Genomic DNA, 17,473 nt, shown 5'->3' on the forward strand with positions numbered 1-17,473 from the left:
CTGTGGGCTTTGCCGGGGGAAGCTAGAGGCTGCTTAGCTAGGGAACGGGGGCCGGTGGTTCCTGGGAATCTCAGCCAAGATTAAGTCAATTTCGGGCTATTTTCGGCTGAGACGTGCAGGTCATTGGAGTCAGAAGAGACCTTAAAGAACCTCCTCCTCGTTGGGCCGAAGAGCAAATTGAGGCCCATCAAGGGATTTAGCATTCAAGAATGTGAGAGCTAGAAGCAACCTTAGCAAACATACCTTGATTTGACAGATGGTGAAGAGGGAGCCCCATGAGGGGGGATGCCATTGCCAAGGTCGCCAGGCCACTCATCTCATCTCCTCCTCTTGCTGTAGGGAGTGAATGGGAGCTGTCTCCCCTCCCCCCTTGGGCCACTTCACGTGGTAGCCCACTGCTGGGCCTCCCAGGTGCACGTGGGCAGCTTGCAGGCCTGCTGCACTATTCCTGTTACATAATTTTCCTCAGTGGCAGGCGAGTCTGTTCCCTCCGGAAAGGAAGCCAAGGAAAGGAAGCTGGTGTGCAGGCGGCAAGCCGGGAGGTTCCAGGAAGGAGGCGGTTTGCGCCTCAGTGGGGGCCAGGGAGAGAGATGGGGAGGAGCTGGCCGTGGACCAAGTGTCTCTGCAGAGCCTTCCACGTGTCTCAGGGCCTTGCTTGGAATTCTAAACGAGGTGGGGCTGGCGGCTGGTCCAGGGGCTGTGACTGCATTCCCAGCTGGAGGTGGGAAGAGGTACCACCTGGGCTGTAGCCGCCATGCTGCCCCCTAGCGGTGGCACCTTGGGAAAGTCACCCTACCATGCAGGAGGTAGCATTTTCTTCTGGCTTCTCTGAGACCAGGTTGGGCGTCACAGTGCACAGAGCACCAGGCTTGGAGGAAGGAAGACTTGTATTCACATTTTTCTTCAGACACTTGTTAGCTGTGAGACCTTGGGAAAGTCACTTCACCTCTGCTTGCCTCAGTTTCCTCAACTGTAAAATGGGGGCAATAGCAGTACCTGTCTCCCAGGGGTGTTGTGCAACACTTAGCCCAGTGTGATCTAAGGGATCATTCCCTTCCCCTACAGACTATCAAGTGTCTGCACCAATATGGTGAGCCCCCAGGAAGACTGTGACCTGGCTACAAAACAGCAGTGGCCAAAGGGTAGAAGAGTCAGTTAAGCAGCCAGGACCTCTTCATGGTGGCCAGGGAGGGTTGGGATGAGGTTTGGAGAGGTGAAACACCTGGGTACTTGGTGGCATCCCCAATCATGGTGAAGGGTCCTAGAGACCCCAGGCCTGGAGAGGTCAAGGACTTGTTCCAATTTGCACAAATTCAACTCGGCCTCCTTATTTGACACAGGGTAAACTGAGACAGGGAGTAGCTCAAGACCCCCAGCCTGCATGGAAAGGCAGCCGGAGTCAGGGTTAGGGTCACACACAACATCCATGCGCATTTTCCCTCCTTCTCCTCCTCCCATCAGGTCTGAGGATTCAGCTTTCTGCTCAGTCTGTTGAGGGAAGAGTAGAAGTAGGGGAGGGCCCGTATTGTCCCACCTTCTCCCCTACCCCCAAAGCCAGTTGCCCTTGCATTGTCTCCCCCGAGCTGTGCTTTGCTAAGTCAGAGCCCCAATGAGTCCTCTGCCTTGGTCACTGGGCTGGGGGGTGGTTCCTTTCAGAAGAGAAGAACTAGACACATGTCAGGGTGGGGGGCATGGGATGAAGGGAGGTGGAAGTGATGTTGCTTGCCTGCTTGAAGGATGGATCAGGGAGGATGAGACGGAGCAGCATAGCTACAGCGCCTCTGGGCTGGGCCATGGGATGGGAAGGGAATGGGGAAGGAGCTGACTCTTACCTGCTGGGGGCGGGTCCTCCCCTGGCTCTCCCAGTCAGGCCAAAGCCAAGTCCAAGGCTCCCATCCAGTGGCGAGCCTTCCTGCTCAATGGTTGGTACCTTTCTTCATTCTTCTGACTCTGCAAGTATTGGGTTGGGGGCAGCTGCTGCCAGACTACACTGACCCTCCCCCTTCCCAGCCCCTGGGCTGCTTCTGGGAAGACAGAGGCTCTAGCCAAGACGACTTCTACTGCTTTCCTGGAGCCACTTTAGCATGGGGCAGCCATGTGGACTTAGGCCAACACTCTGAGCCTCCTTCCCTTCAAAGCATTGCAGGCAGGTGGGCAGGGCCACCGTACCTTGTTGGTGCCTTGTTCTCTCAGCGTCCTTTTCTCTTCCCAGGCCTCCGTTTCCTCCCCTGGGGAATGAGAGTTGCATTCTGTGGTCTCTGAGCATTTTCCTTGCCCTGACATTATGGGTCTTTTAAATTAATTTTTTCTTGGTATCTCTTATTTTTGCTTCACCTACATTTCCCAATATAGCCTTCTCTCGCCTATCAGAGAGCCGTTCCTTGTAACAAAGAATAAAAATGGTTCAAGAAAAGCAAGCCTCCCATTTTCTTCAGCATCCCATAGTCCCTCACCTCTTCACAAAGATGCTTTCTCCTCTCTCTTTGTTGGCAGGACAAACTGTTTCTTCAGGAGGTTTGCTGCCTCTTCTTCTCGTTGGGGTTGGTTTTCCATCCCCAGAAGGGATCAGTGAAAGTCCCACTCAACACAGGAAGGCCATGATCTTTGTTAGAGAGAGAGAGAGAGAGAGAGAGAGAGAGAAGGAAGGAAGGAAGGAAGGAAGGAGGGGGGGAGAAAGAGGAAAAAGGAGAAGGAAGGAGAGAGAGACAGAAAAGGAGGGAGAGAGATCAAGAGAGAGGAGGAGGAGAGAGGGAGACAGACCAACAGAGATGGACATAAAGGGCAGTCAGAGGGCTAGAACCACAAAGTGTGAACTAGAAAGTCCCACGTCCCTGACAAGTGGGCATCTGGCTTCATTGGCAGAACAGTCGTCCTGATAGTGCCAGAAGTGGCCCCTCTGTAGAGACGCTGCGAGCCAGTGTCTTTCCTGACTGAGGCAGGGTTGGGGCCCCCTCCTGATATAACCCTAATTCTTTGTCTGCTTTTCTCCCCACCCCCTTCCCTTTTACAGGTCAGATGGGGAGAATTCGAGAACAGTCAGGTCAGTCTGTTTTCTTTTGGGTGGGAGGGAGAGGATGGGGGTGGGGGGCCATTGCTGGCTGTTGCATCTGGGAGGGGCAGAGTGCAAGCTACATTTGGGAGGGATGGATTAGAGGAGAGAAACATCTGTTTGGTACTGGGGAGGGACTGAGTGTGATCCAACATTTGGGAGGAACAGAAGGGGGAACAAGAAAAGTTCTTTCTGGCACTGGGGAGGGGTTAGGATGAGGTCCAACATCTGGGACACAAGGGCAGACTGGGAGAAATTTTGGTTGGCATCTGGGAAGGACAGAGGGGGAGATCTGGCACTAGGAAGAGACAGGGTGAGGCCTGGCCCCTCGGCCTCCTTCCTGCTGGCTCAGCCCAAATGTGGGCCCTAGACCTTGGCTGATGACTCAGACCTCCAGTTCTTCCTGACTTGTTGTGTGACCTTGGACAAGTCTCAACCTTATTATGGGCCTTGAGTTCCCCCAACTATCAAGTGCGAGGGTAGGAAGCTAAGCTGAGGTGGGCTAAGGTCACATTGTGAGAAGCCAGGCCTGGAGGGGGGAGAAGTGCCAGTGAGCAGAGGTTGCTAAGGGGATGCAGGAGGGAGTGAAGGAGTACGTGTGTGGTGGGGTGGGGGCTATAGATATTGACACTTCTTTGCAGAGTTCCCTTGACAACAGAAATGTGGTGTCAAGAGAAACCACAGCTACTAGGGTGTGAGAAAGGAAGGGACCCCATTGTGCCTTGGGGAGCTGTCTGCAGCAGGCTTCCTCCCCTTCCCTGGCCCACCCCCTCCTCTCTAGAGATCCGCAGGGGCAGGGGATGGCCCCAACCCCTTTCCCAATGCCAGTTTGGAAAAGGGGAGAACCAGGGAACAGAAGCAAGAGCCTTAAAGAGGGCTCACAAGCTTAGGATGGAGTCTTCTCTCACCTGCCCCCCAGCCCCAGCACTCGGGGCCCCAGGCTCCAAGGCCACTTTTGGTGCAGATTGGTCCCAAGCCTGTGAGGAGACGAGGAGCTTCTTCCGGCTCTGACCTTCTCTGTGTCTCTGATTCTAAGCCAGGGAGAGGGGGAGAAGGCGCAGCCAAGTGTTTCCTCTCTCTGAATGTTCTCTTACATACCCTTACGTTGACTGGCTTCTCCATTGGCTGTTGGACCTTGAGGGGGAGCTCTGTTGTCCTGGGCCTCAGTCTTCCTCCTTGGGAAATTGAGGTGCATGTCCTACTGGAGTTGGCCTTTGAGGTTCTTTGAGTGTCTCCCTGCCACAGGGGGCTGACTGGGTGACCCCAGGGTGGGGGGAGGGCAGAGGGGAGGGAGGTCAGGCAGTTACCAAAATAACCCATGAGGCCGCCTGCATTTCCCCCTCCCCTCCCCACCCATCCCTGGCGTCTCTGACGGCTGTAATTAGTAGCTCTGGCGATGAGTCAACCATGCAGCTGGAGGGAGGCATGGGGGGGGGGAGAGAGAGAGAGAGAGAGAGAGAGAGAGAGAGAGAGAGAGAGAGATGGATACCCAGAATAGCCTTGGCCCTGCTGGAGTCCCAGCCAGAATGAGAGCCTCCCAGTTGGGGGACAGGTGCCAGTGTCTCAGAGTGTCAGCTGTGGCTCATTGTAAGGATGTGTGTGTGTGTGTGTGTGTGTGTGTGTCCCTGGTAGAGGTGCATTTGGTGTGGCACTACTTGTGTCTGGCTATGGCTTGTGTCCACACAGGGCTCCAGGGACTGAATGTCTGAACAAAAGACTGCACCTTAACCCAGGGGGTGAGAACCCAGAACCAAACTGCTCAGACTAATGTTGATGCTGAGTTTCCCTTCTTTGTCCTCATTCTCACGTCTGGCTCATGGTGGGGTATTAGCTCCATTTTGCAGATGACAGAAGTGAGGCTCCAAGAAGTTGAAATTGATTCTCATCCAAAGGAAGGGAAAGGAATGATGGGATCCCTGAGGGAAAGTGACCATTCTTCCCTGGAGTTTGTGCTGGAGGAGAGGAAATAAATAATAAACCCAAGATTTGGGGAGAGCTAGTTTTGAAGGTTTTGGAGGAAGAGTGTGTAGAATCTCATGGACTAAAATTCAGAATAGCAAGTTAGCCCAGGAGAAGATACAATGTGGCTGCACAGGGAGCTCCCTAACCAACTGACATCTTCAAGAAGATGGAGGCCAGGGCAGGTGGCATGGCTCTGTAAACACTGTGCGGAAAACCAAAAGTATTTATGAAGTACCTACTGTGTGCCAATCTGTGGCCTACTGTGGGCTAAGCACTGGAGATACAAAGAAAGGCCAAATCAAGGGTGACGATATACAAACAATTCTGTACAACTGAGATCTCTCCTGGAGAAGTTTGACATAATCACCAGAGGGAAGGCTTCCTGGAGAAGGTGGGCTTTTTAGCTGAGACTTAGAAGAAGCCTGGGAAGTTAGAGGACATTCAGGGAACATGCATGGAGGAAGGAGATGGAGTGTTGGGTGGGAGGGCCAACCAGGAGGCTGGTGTCACTGGATCCCAGACTCCAAGAACAGAAGCAGACTGGAAAAGTCCAAAGCACTGAGCCGAGGCTGGCCAGGGGAGCTAAGACCAAACAAAGCTGAGAGAGAAGGAGATAAGGGAAGTAACTGCTGCTTGGGATGGATGGGATCATGATTCCCAGACATCAGAGACGAGGAGGAGTTGCCCGAACTTCCTCTGGCTTCTATGGTCTCTGTCAAGGAGAAAGAATGACCTTTGGCCTGGACGTAACAGAAGAGAAATACGGCAGATGCCCCAGGTAGGGGAGAGAGCACCATGCTGCCCCTAGTGATTTCAAGTCACCTAGTCCCCAGGAGAGTTGATGGCAAGAACTGGCCGGTGGGACAGCAGAGCACTACGGAGGAGTATTGGAAAGATCATGGAAAACAAGACTAGAGAATGGTAGAGGGAGTTGTGTTTGCAAAAGAGGGAAGAGACCAGAATGCCTGCAAACTCCAGGCTAGGACGTTTGACTTTGATTCCTGGGAAAATCCCTGATAGGGTCAGGAAGGAGATGATCTAGAAAGAGGAGAGGTGATTTCAGAGTCAGAAAGCCTCGCTCCAGAGCAGGCCAGGCCTGACTAACCCCACTTCCTCTTTGTTGTTGTTTTGTTTTTTTTGGGGGGGTTGGTTTTGGGTTTTTTTGTGGGGCAATGAGGGTTAAGTGACTTGCCCAGGGTCACACAGCTAGTAAGTGTCAAGTGTCTGAGGCTGGATTTGAATTCAGGTCCTCCTGAATCCAAGGCCAGTGCTCTATCCACTGTGCCACCTAGCTGCCCCTCCCCCACTTCCTCTTTGGATGGGAGACAGGGGGTGCCATGGCCACAGGGTACCTAGATTTCAGGAGAGCATTGGGGACAAGATGGATGGGCATTGACTACATGACAGCACAAGCAGATGGGTTTGGTCAGAACTCAAGAATAGTCACCAAGAATGCAACGTCAACCCCAAGAAGGGGGTCTCTGGCTGGCCCCGAGCTGCAGCTTCCACAAGGCCTGCCTGGGGTCTGCTTAGCAGATTTTCAGATGACCAGAAGTTGGGAGAGACAATGAAGACCCTGGGTGATAGAGTCAGCATCCAAAAGGTTCTCAACACATTATATTCCTTTGGAAACTCACTAGCAACAAATGGCAGATCTTACACTTGAATCATCCTTAACGTTTCCCTAGCGCTTTAAGCTATGCCAAGTGCATTACAAATATCTCTCAATGACCCTGGGAGGAGAGTGCTGTTATTTTTGCAGTGCTCTTGTTACCAATGGGGAAACCAAGGCAGACAGCATTAGCAAAGTGACTTGCCCAGGGTCCCACAGCTGGGAAGTGCCTGAGGCTGTATATAAACTCAGGTCTTCCTGCCTAATAGCAGGCCTGCAGCAGCCTCAATAAATACCAACTTCACAAATCTGGGCTGAGATCTAATGAGACAGCAATTGCTCTGTGAGTGTGTGTGTGTGTGGGGGGGAGTGAAGGTGTGTGGACTACACCTCAACAGGACTCTGCCAGACCAGCTCCTGTGTGGGGGGTCTGCCTCAGCAGCTTCCAGGACTGGGGAGATGGTGGTGGCCCCACTCTCCTCCACCCATGCCAAGTCTCCAAAAGCCTGGACATGAGTTGGGGTGCTTGGGGAGAAGAGAAAGTTTGGAACTGAAGCTATGGCGGGGGGCCAATCAGGAGAGGGGAAGGGTGACCCAGCTGACATGAGCATCTGTACATATGGGCATCCTGGGCCTGGCAAAGCTGAGGAGCCCGAGAAAGGCCCAGACTGAGCACCGCATGAGCTGCGCAGGGGGGATGAGGCCAAAGCTTTGAGTCAAGAGGGATGATCCAGGAGCTTTGGCCTGCATCAGAAGGGAGGCTGGCAAGGGGACATGTGAGTGTCTGGAAGCCAGGGGCAGCAAAGGGTGGACAGGGAGCCGGGGCCCATTTGTGAGGGGAGGAGAGAGTGCCCATCTACCTCTTTCTCCAGCTCAGGCCCATTGTGGGGGAATCTAGGCCAGTCCAAGCCATTTGGTGGCTGGGCCCAGCCCACGTCCAAAGGCTTCAGGCTCCTCTCTCTTTCCTTCTCCCTCTTCACCCTGCTCCCTCCCTGGCCAGAAAAGGCCACACATTCTCCATTCTTTCCTCCTTGTCTCTCCCACAGGGAATGAGCGCTCAGAAGAGGAAGGGGAGTGGGGCTCTACCTACTCCTCACCTTCCCCATCTTGGGACTTAGCTTTCCCCTCTGGGAGAGGCACAGTCCCTAAACCCTACTTCTGGCTCGGAAATGGCCCCATGTAATGAAGGGGCTGGGGATCACAGGGTCATGTCTCTCAGCCTCTTTTCAGGACTCTGGTGAACCTAGGACAGTTTCTGTTTATTGTATAGAAAGGGAAACTGAGAGCCAGGGATACTTAAGTCTGACCCACAGAGGAGATGCTAGAATGGGGGGTGGGGGCGGCTGTGCACAACAGGACTGACCTTGAACGAGGGAATGAGGGACTGACTGAGTGAGAGAGAGAGGCAGGGAGGGAGGCAGGCCTGAGCAGAGTTTCCAGTTCCCATCTGGCTCATTGCCCTGCTCTTCGGCCTCAGCCCCGCCCAACCTCAACTTCAAGCGCCCTGGTTCCTCCTTCCTGGCCTGTCCGAAGTAGGTTAGCGCCCCCCACCCCCCTCTGTCTCTGAGGCCCCCAAGCCCCATGGAGCCCCCTGAAGGGAGCAGGTAAGTGGCATACCTGGTTCCCAAGTGCTAGTTGGTCTGTTCTCCCCAAAGCTGACTTGTCCCTGCTTTCCAGGCCTGAGGGACAGACACTGGGTCTCAGTTTCCTTTTCTGTGAAATGGGAAAGGGGAGAATTACCTGATTTCTAAGCTCCCATTTGGCTCCGCCGTTCTCTGACTGGGAAATTGGATTGGCAGGACAAAGGGTGGGTGTGTATATCAGAGAGCAGCCCCTCCTAATCCCTCTGCCTGGGGCTCCCAGGAGTCTTTGTGTGTTTTCTGTCTCCCACTGTTTCTCTCCAGTGTCTATCTGTCCTCACTCCCTGTCTCTTCCCTCCATCACCCCCTCCCCCCATACCCAACTATGTCTCTCCCCTTTCTCTGGGTCTGTCTTCCTACCTTTCTCTGGCTGGGGATGGACCTAGAGGGTCATTGGGTCCTGGCTTTATCCTTCCCCTTTTCCCTGACTTCTCCACCTTGTGGGGGGGGGGCGGGGGGCGGGGGGCGGGGGGCGGGGTGGAGGTAGAGGGCAGGCTCAGGACCCGGCCGGCTGGGATTAGACAGGATCAATGAGACCAGCTGCAGAACAAGAGCAGAGCTCCCCTGACTTGGCCTGGCTGGGCTGCCTGGGCTTGAGTCATAAATGGGAAGTCTAGATGGGAAGCCAAGAATAGGGCCTGTGCCCAGCCCCAGATCTGAGCCCCAGCCAAGCAGCCAAGACCTTCTGCCCCTCCCCGGCCGGCCGGCCTCCTCTCTGCTTGACCCCTTCCTCCCCATCTCTGCTTCCTGTCTTCCCTCTCTCTTCTCTCCTGCAGTCTGCTGGCTGTCTCTGTCTTCTCTCTTCCCCTGTCTCTGGCTCCCGTGTCATCTCTCACTTTGTTTCCTGCTTCTCTGTCTCTGTCTCCCCCCCCCACCCCCTTATCTCTGTCTTTGTCTCTTCCTCGGCTTCATTTCTCCTCTGTGGGTTTCTGTTTTCGCCCTATCTCTGCTGCTGTTTTTCTCCCCTCTTTTCTCCTTAACCCTGTGGTGGCCCATGGCTCTGGTGTGGCTGTGCAGGGCCCCCTGCTGTCCAGTCCTGATTCCCATCAGCCCTTGCTGCCTAGGCTCAGGTGTTCGCGTGCCCTGTGTGTGTTGCTGACCAGCCTGGGTGTTGCCTTCCTTGCTGTTGCTGCTGCTGTCTGTGATTTCAGTGCTGTCTTCCCTTCCTGACTTCCTGTTTTCTTTTTCCCTCCTCTCTGCCTCTTCTCCCTCTGTTCTCATCTCTCTCTTCTCTCTCCTTTTGTCACCTTCGTCCTCTCCTCCCCTCCTTCCCCCTCCCTCTCTTGTCTCTCCCCCCACCCTCTCCTTTCTCCTTCTCCCTTCATCTTCTTGCCATATCACTCTCACCCCTGCCCTTGATCTGGCTCTCTTCCTCCTCCTCTTCCTCCTCCTGCCTGGGGAGGCAGCTATGTCCTTGCTGCCGTCATTTTGCTCCTCTCCTTGTCTCTCGTCACCTCTTCGTCTCTCTCTGACTGTCGGTGCCCAGCCCGTCACCTCGTTCTCCCCCTTTGCTAACTCTCTTTCCTCTACCTCGGTTTCCCTCCCTTCCCCTCTTGCCTCTGCCTCCTCTTTCCTCCTTTCTTTTTCTCTCCTGTGTGTCTCCCTGTCTCCTTCCCTCTCGGCCTCTTTCCCACCCTCCCTCCCCTCTGTCTCTCCCCCATATTTCTCTGTCTTCTCTCAGGTCCGCAGAGTCTCCCACCCTCCACCAGTATTGCTGTCCTGCCCAGGTGTTCCTCTCCATGCAGCTACTCCCCCCAGGCAGGCCGACTGAGAGCAGGTAAGAGTTAGTCCTGCCCCTTGCCTCCACACTGCTCTCCAGGACCTGGCCAGCCACACTATATTCTGGGGAGGGTTCAGAGGAAGGCTGTGGCAGCCTTTGAGCGGGCCATGAAACGGGTTGGAGCTTGGGGAGAGTGCCATCTAAGTAGAGGGCACTGCATGAGCTGAAGTATGGATTGTACCCTGCTGGCAGTGGGGAGCCATGGAGAGTACTAGAACAAGGAGGAGCGATCAAGCCTCAAGAAAGATGAATCTGGTCGAGGCAGGGGGAGGGGGGATGCAGATGAGTAGGGAGATGGACAGATGTTGAAGAGGTGAATGGAGGGGTAGATACGTGGATGGACAGCCGGATGGACCAGCAGATGGGTGAATGATTGGCAGAATGGACGCCGGGGATGCTGGGTGGGAGGCTTACTGACTGGGGAGCTCTGGAGATGGTAGCTCTTGCCTTAGCTTCACCGTCTTGAGCCTATAATTAACCAGTTCAATGAGACGCTGGTTTTTCCCCTGGAATCCTTTGCCCCTTGCTCCTTGTCATGGCCCTCACCCCCATCCTCTGACCTGCCTTTCCTTGTCTTCTCATGCTGCTCAGCTCTGGCCCACACCTCCCAGAGGTCATGTGACCTCAGCTCCAAACCTTGCTTCTATCTACAGCATTTTCTCCCCTCCTCTGCTCCATGCTGTGATGAGGAGGTGGCCCTTCAACTGCTTCCCTGCTATCTCCTCTGGGAGCTTGTTCCTGTCATCTAGGCAGCTAGGGGATGCCCAGAGTCAGGGAAACTTCAGGTCAAATTGGCCTCTGACACATATTGACTCTGTGACCCTGGGCAAGTCACTTCACTGCTGTCTGTTTCCTCAACTGTAAAGTGGGTATCATAATAGCACCTACTTCCCAGGGCTGTCATGAAGGGCCAATGAGATCGTATTAGTTTTTTGGTTTGGTTTGGTTTGGTTTGGTTTTTTTGTGGGGCAATAACTTGGCCAGGGTCACACAGCTAATAAATGCCAAGTGTCTGAGGCCGGATTTGAACTCAGGTCCTTCTGAATCCAGGGCTGTCGCTTTATCCACTGCGCCACCTAGCTGCCCCTGAGATCATATTAGTTAATTAAGCACAGTGCCTGGCACAGAGTAGATGCTTCCTTTGTAAACCTAAATGCTATTCTTATCATCAAATCCCTTCTCATCTTCCATATTAACTACGGGCACATTCCTTATTCTCCAGAAATACAGCCAGGTCTCATCGTCCTGAAATGACCCTGCTCTGTCCTGCAGTGGGGCCACTTGTGGGCTTGACTCCCTCATCTCCTCCTCAATTCTCAGCCCCTCGCTGTCCTGACATCACCGGTCCCCAGAAGCACCTTCCCCAGATCACAAGGCCTCTTCTTCCACCTTACCCTTCCCGACTCTAGCCCTGTTGGTCCCCTCCCCCACCCCACCCCCACCCTCTTGGCCTGTGCTTTTGGGATAGTCCTCTGTTCTCTTCCTATCAAATGAGCTCATATTGGGAAAGCCTGGCCCACTGATGGAGCTTAATGAGCCCTTTCCCCCTTCCCTTCTCCTACCAGAATGATCACTCCTCCTCAGCCCCCTTGGCAGGATCAATATTTGTGTTCTATGCTTGGGTGACCCCAAAGGCTGTCCTGGGTCACCTTCTTTTCTGACTCTGTGACCTGCTCAGCTCCCATAGCTTCAACTCTCACTTCCAGTTCATCATGCCTGAGTCTCTCCCAAGCTCCAGTGATTCAGTCCTCTACTCCTCCTTGGACATCTCCAGTTGGGTGTCCTGTGGGTGGAGTCTCAGATGCAGCAGGTCCAAAGCAGCATTCATTCTCTTGTCCTTCAAACCTGCCCACTTACTTCTGGCAAAGGCACTGTCATCCTTTCCATCTCTCAGGTTCCCAAATTCAGCATCAGCCTCCCAGAATCTCTCCCATCACTCATTCCCTCTCCTCACAGCCCTTTCACTCTGCACGTAGACACCATGGTGATTAGCTACTCTGTAGTGGTCTCCCTGCTTCCTCCACACATATCTAGTTGTGTGTCTTCAGTGATGCCCTTTTGCCCCTGATGACCTTGGCAGACTAACTTGACATCATTCCTCTTGGCCTTATCTACACTAGCACCAAAAGCAGCCACTTCCCATTCCCCAACCTTGGCATTCCACATCAGCTGCCCCCATTGCCTAAGGGGCTTTTCCTGCCTGCACCTCTATTTCTCCAAATTCTTCAACAACTTCAAGGCTAAGCTCACATGCTATCTCCTATGGGAAGCCATCATGAGTCCTCCCAGTTGTTATTCTTTCTCTTTCCTCAAATTTTCTTGCTTTGACTCATCCATTTACATGTGGCTCATTGTTTCTTCCAGTAGAATATAAGCTCTTTCTGGGGTGGGGGAAGGAAGATGTTTCCTTTTTCTGTCTTTGTTCTCTCAGAATCTAGGAAGGTGCTTGTTGAATGAATGTCTGCATGGGTAGATGAATGGCTGGTCAGCCAGGATGGAAGGAAGGATGGGTGGGTGGGTGGGTGGACGGATGGATGATGGATGAGTGGATGGATTGTGGGACAGGTAAGGCCTGGACTATTGCTTCTTCAGTCTTTCCCTTCTCCAAAGTTGTCTAATTACTAATCTTAAGACATAGATCTGACTGTGTCACTCCCTACTCACAAATCTCCTATGGCTCCCTATTGCTTCTAGGATGAAACACAAAATCTTCAGCCTGGTATTTAAGGCCTCCCATTTACCTTTCCAGGCTTATTTCCTATGACTCCCTTCATGTATCCTCAATGGATAGAACACTGGACCTGGAATAAAGAAGCCCGGAGTTAAAATCCGGCCTCAGACCCTCCTAGCTGTGTGATCCTGGGCAAGTCACTGAAACCTCTGTTTGCCTCAGTATCCTCAACTGTACAATGTGGGTAATAATAGTACCTCCCTCTCAGAGATATTTGTGAAGTTCTCAGCCCAGTGCCTGACACATCATAGGCACTGTTGAGATGTTGGCTCTGTGTCCCATCAGACTGACTGATGAACTGGTCCCTGTGTATGATATCTCATCTTCCACTTCTGTTCCTTATATTCAGAATGCTTTCCCTCCTCCCCTGCCCTGCTCAGAATCTTTTGCTTTCTCTAAAACATAACTCAGTGGGGCAACTAGGTGGCGCTGCAGTGGATAAAGCACCGGCCCTGGATTCAGGAGGACCTGAGTTCAAATCCGAACTCAGACGCTTGACATTTACTAGCTGTGTGACCCTGGGCAAGTCACTTAACCCTCATCGCCCCACCAAAATAAATAAATAGATTTTTTTAAACCCCAAAACAACATAACTCAGGTGCTATTGGAGGCAGTTCCTGATCCCCCCTCCCCCATCCCCAGCTGTCTTAAATGTGGTACTGTTTTGTAGAGGGGGGAGTGGCAGCCTGAGCTGGAGGTAGTCTCTAACTGGGGGACTCTGAGGATTGATTTCCCCAATTAGTACCTTGGGCAGTTCTCAAAGGCATGGAAAAGTTACTGACCTGTACCTGGGAACCTTGTCATTGCAACTTCCCTGTATCGATGAAAATGTGGCCCTTCTTCCCTCCAACTCAACCTTGGCATTTACTTTTCTGGGTGATTCTCATGCCCCTCCCCCAATAACCCTAACCATGATCCCAGTCGAAGCCAGGCCTTGTTGTGGGCTTGGTGTCTGTATCCTCACTGTACCTGGAATGTTGTATGGGCTGGATAGAATTGAATGGAAGAGGCAGCTGACCCTTGTATGCATGCATAGAAGGGTGGCCACATGAATGGACAAAAGGACAGTGGGTCCGTAGATGCTGGATGCGTGGATGGATGTGTGGACAGAGGTGAATTCCTAAGGAGATGAGTAGTTGGTTCTAGGCCAGAAGATTACCTTCTCAGGCCTGGGAGTCCATGTGTCCTGAGAAATACCGCTATAGTGGGCCAGTGAAGCAGTGATAGATGGGGTAACTGTGGAAAAGACCTTGAAGTGAGAGTTAGGAGACCTGGGTTCTGGTTCTAGATACACTTGGGCAACTTTCTTCTCTATGAACCTGAGTTTCTCCTTCCTTCAAAAGGAAGGCCCAGAGAGAGAGAGAGAGAGAGAGAGAGAGAGAGAGCGCGCGAGCGAGCTCAGAATGGGGTGAAGATGAGAGAGGAGGAAGGAAAGAGGACAGGAGGAGATGCTGTGGGGAGGGGGAGAGGGAGGGTCTGGCGCAGAAGGCCCAAGATGAGGGACTGAGCTGCAGGGTCCTCTCCATTTCGTGGCCCTGGGCCTCCCTTGGGCCTAGAATCTTCAGCAGCCATTTCAGAGGGCTCCTTCTCGGTACCCCCTCCAGTGCGACTCCTGTAGGTGGGGCTCAAGGCCTGGCCTGGGGGTGGGGCTTGGAATGGGCGGGGGAACAGAGTCACATAGGGCCATGGGTTAGGGGCTGTCACCCCCCCACTCCCGTTCCCGTCCACCTTCCTGTGGCCGGAGCGTCCCCAGGACCAGCTCCCTGCCCGCCTAACAGCAGCTCTCCCTCTTTCTCTGTTGCCCGCTGCCCACGGCCCCACCTCTCTCCACTCCCCTTGACCTTTCCTGCCCCTCCCCCCCTCCCCACCCCAGGGACGAGGCGCTAATGGAGGATGACGAGGACGGCCACCAGTTCTGCTGCCCCCCTTCTGAGGCCAGTAGCCCTGCTTCTAGGTAACCCGGAAGTCCAGAGGCTCCACCCTTCTCGGCTGGAGAGTACTTCCCCTGAGCCCTGGCTCGGAAGCGGGCCCCTCCCCACGCTGCTCTCTCCCTTCAGGGTCCCCATTCCTGCCTCCTCTCCTCAGCTCTATGCAGAAGCCAAAGCCTTAAGGGAAGAACTGGAGGCTGCCTCAGCAGGGCTCTCACATTTCCCTCTCCCCCGGCCTTAGGGACAACACTGCCGATGGTCATCCTTAGCCCCTGCCCTGGCCCCCCATGGACTCGGGGAGCCTGGTTCCCCTGGAAAGTAGCTGGTCTGCGGAGAGGAAGCTAGGGGAGGCTGGCTTAGGAACTTGGTCCCACTGGCATGGGGGGAGTGAAGTGATCAAGGACACTTATGGGGAAACCCGGCCACTCCCCCCATTCCTCCCATTTATCGACTTCAAAGCTTCTGCCTCCTGCCCCATCCCAGGCCTTGGACCCGGACAGACCGTCTCTTCCCCTTAACTCTCCCATTTCAATAAAAAGCAATTCTGCCTTCTTCCTTCTTCCTCCTTGGCGAGTCCTCTCGGGCCTTGCTTTCTGCTGTTTGTAAAATGAGGTGCCTTAGGGTTGGCTGAAAATACTTCATTGGCTGCCTGGCTGGGGGTGAGGATGAGCGAGCCTGACACTAGGCCTCTGCTTGGGACACACACCAGGGGCCTGGAGTATTGGTAGCATGAATCTCGGCCTGCTCACTCACTGCTTCCTGGAGATCTTAGCTGTGTGACCTTAGACAAGTCACTTCTGTCTGAGCCTCAGTCTCTTCATTTGTAAAATCAGGGTTGCAGTTGGCCCACCTACCTCACAGGGTTGTTGTGAGGAAAGCATTCTGTAAACAGGGTGGTGGTGGAGCAGTGTGTGTGTGTGTGTGTGTGTGTGTGTGTGTGTGTGTGTGTGTGTGCGCGCGCGCGCGTGCACACGCGTGCACGCTCGCACTCGAGTGCACACCTGCGGGGCTCTAAAGATGCATTAGCATTTGTGCCTTGGTGAGAATTCAGTCACTCACTAAATCCTCAGTCACTTACCCTTTTTGAGGCCTTAGCAACTAGGCCTTGACACTGAATGGGGCCAATAACTCAGGAGCTTCAAGAAGTAGGAGGGGCTCTTGGCTTACAGCTGCCTGAGCCTTGGAGATGGGCAGTGACAAACCTTGGGCTTCTTGTTTTCATCGAGCCTCTGGAAGACCACCTACTCGCCTGCAGAATTCACTTTTCCATTTGCTTCTCTTGACCTGCCTTTGCTGTTTCCTCCTGTAAAGAGATCTGGGAATGGCGCCTAGATGCCCATCACTGGGGCTTGCTGTGGGTTGGGTCAGAGGCCCTGGAGTTAGAGGGCAAGTCACTGGCCCAACTGACCCATTCAACCAGGGCAGGGAAGAAAGGGAGTGAATCCAGGCTTCCTGGGATGGCAGGTGGAACGAGGGACAGGGGAAAGGAGAAGGAGCCTGGCCTGGAGAAGGGGAGGAATGTGGGCCAGGCCAGGAAGGGCATAGAGAGAAGGCCCCATCGGAGGCCTCCCTGGGAGAGGGGCTCATGGTAAGAACTCAAGCTCCCTGGGTGACTGGTCTTTGGTGGGGTGGGCTCAGCTACTTCCTTCCCCAAGTGGCCCTGTCCAGTAGCATTCCCCTTATTCTCTCCCCATTGTTTTGGGATTTCCACGACTCATCAGAATCAAGCAGTGCCCTGTGCTCTGACTTTGATCCCTTCAGCTGAAGAAATGGGGCTGTTCCTTGTCAGGTCTGAGAAAGGTGGGGAGGGACTCAAGTATGAAATTGGGAGTCAGAGGCTGGGGCCTTGAATGCCAAGTAGAGGCAGTTCACGGGTGGCTTGGGGGGGGGGGGCTTCAGCATGGGCCTCACATGAGCTTGTTCAAGCAATCTGGGCTGTGAGGAGCTCTGGGATTGGGGGTGGGAGATAGAAGAGGAAGTCTACTTAAATAACGCCTTCTGTGGGCTCCCCATTCCAGGCCTGGGGGGCTGACAGGTCCCTGGTTGCCAAGGTGATGCCTCCCCTCATCCAGAGGCTCCTTCCTGCTTTGGAAGCCATGGCAACTGGCCAACCCCCTCCTCCATTTCCATAGCAACTGTGTCCATCCCCAGCCCCCCCCATCTGCTGGGGCTTGGGGAGGTGGCTGAGCTTAGGGGGAGACAGAGATGGAGGGGGAAAGGAGGGAGACAGAAGGAGGGGAAGATTACAGTGGGGTTGGGAAATGGAGAGGAAGATGGGAGACATATGGGGAGAATCAGGAGAGAAAAGAAGACTGAGAGAGGCAGAGATGGGGAAAGAAGAGAGACATAGTCAGGAAAGACCTAAAGGAGAAGCACAGAGACAGGGTGCACTAGGGGGTTGTGGGCCTCAGTGTTGAGGCTCTGCAAGGCCCCCCAGGCTTCCCAGATGGAGCATGTTGATCCTTGATCCCCTCACCAGGCCATGGCCCCCCCAATCTTGTCAACCTGTGATCGACGTCTACCCTCCCTCTTTGCCAAGGCTCCCCCGGCCCTGATGAGCCAGTGCCGCCGCCCCCCCCCTTCCCCCTGTGGTCTTCCTGGGCCAAAGGATCCCCCAGCTTTGGGATCGCTGCATCCTTAGCTGCTCTCCGTTCCCTGGCAGCCAGGTTACCATGGTAGCAAGAGCCTAGGTGCCTCCCAAAGGTGCCCAGGAAGGGAAGGAGGGAGGTTTGCCTGACAACCCCCTGCCAGGCCACCTGCTGCTCCCTTGG

The 17,473-nt window shown here is 54.1% G+C and overlaps 1 protein-coding gene across 1 annotated transcript in view; it reads left to right on the plus strand.

The window, feature by feature from the left end:
* Positions 1–17,473, plus strand: part of IQSEC2 (IQ motif and Sec7 domain ArfGEF 2) — a 37,539-nt gene that overhangs the window by 4,278 nt on the left and 15,788 nt on the right. Inside the window, 2 exon segments of the mRNA XM_043973708.1 lie at positions 3,011–3,040; positions 9,945–10,040. Coding sequence (XP_043829643.1) covers positions 3,011–3,040; positions 9,945–10,040 — 126 coding nt within the window.

The sequence above is a fragment of the Dromiciops gliroides genome, chromosome X (assembly GCF_019393635.1).
Source record: "Dromiciops gliroides isolate mDroGli1 chromosome X, mDroGli1.pri, whole genome shotgun sequence".
In the NCBI taxonomy this organism is placed as follows: domain Eukaryota; kingdom Metazoa; phylum Chordata; class Mammalia; order Microbiotheria; family Microbiotheriidae; genus Dromiciops; species Dromiciops gliroides.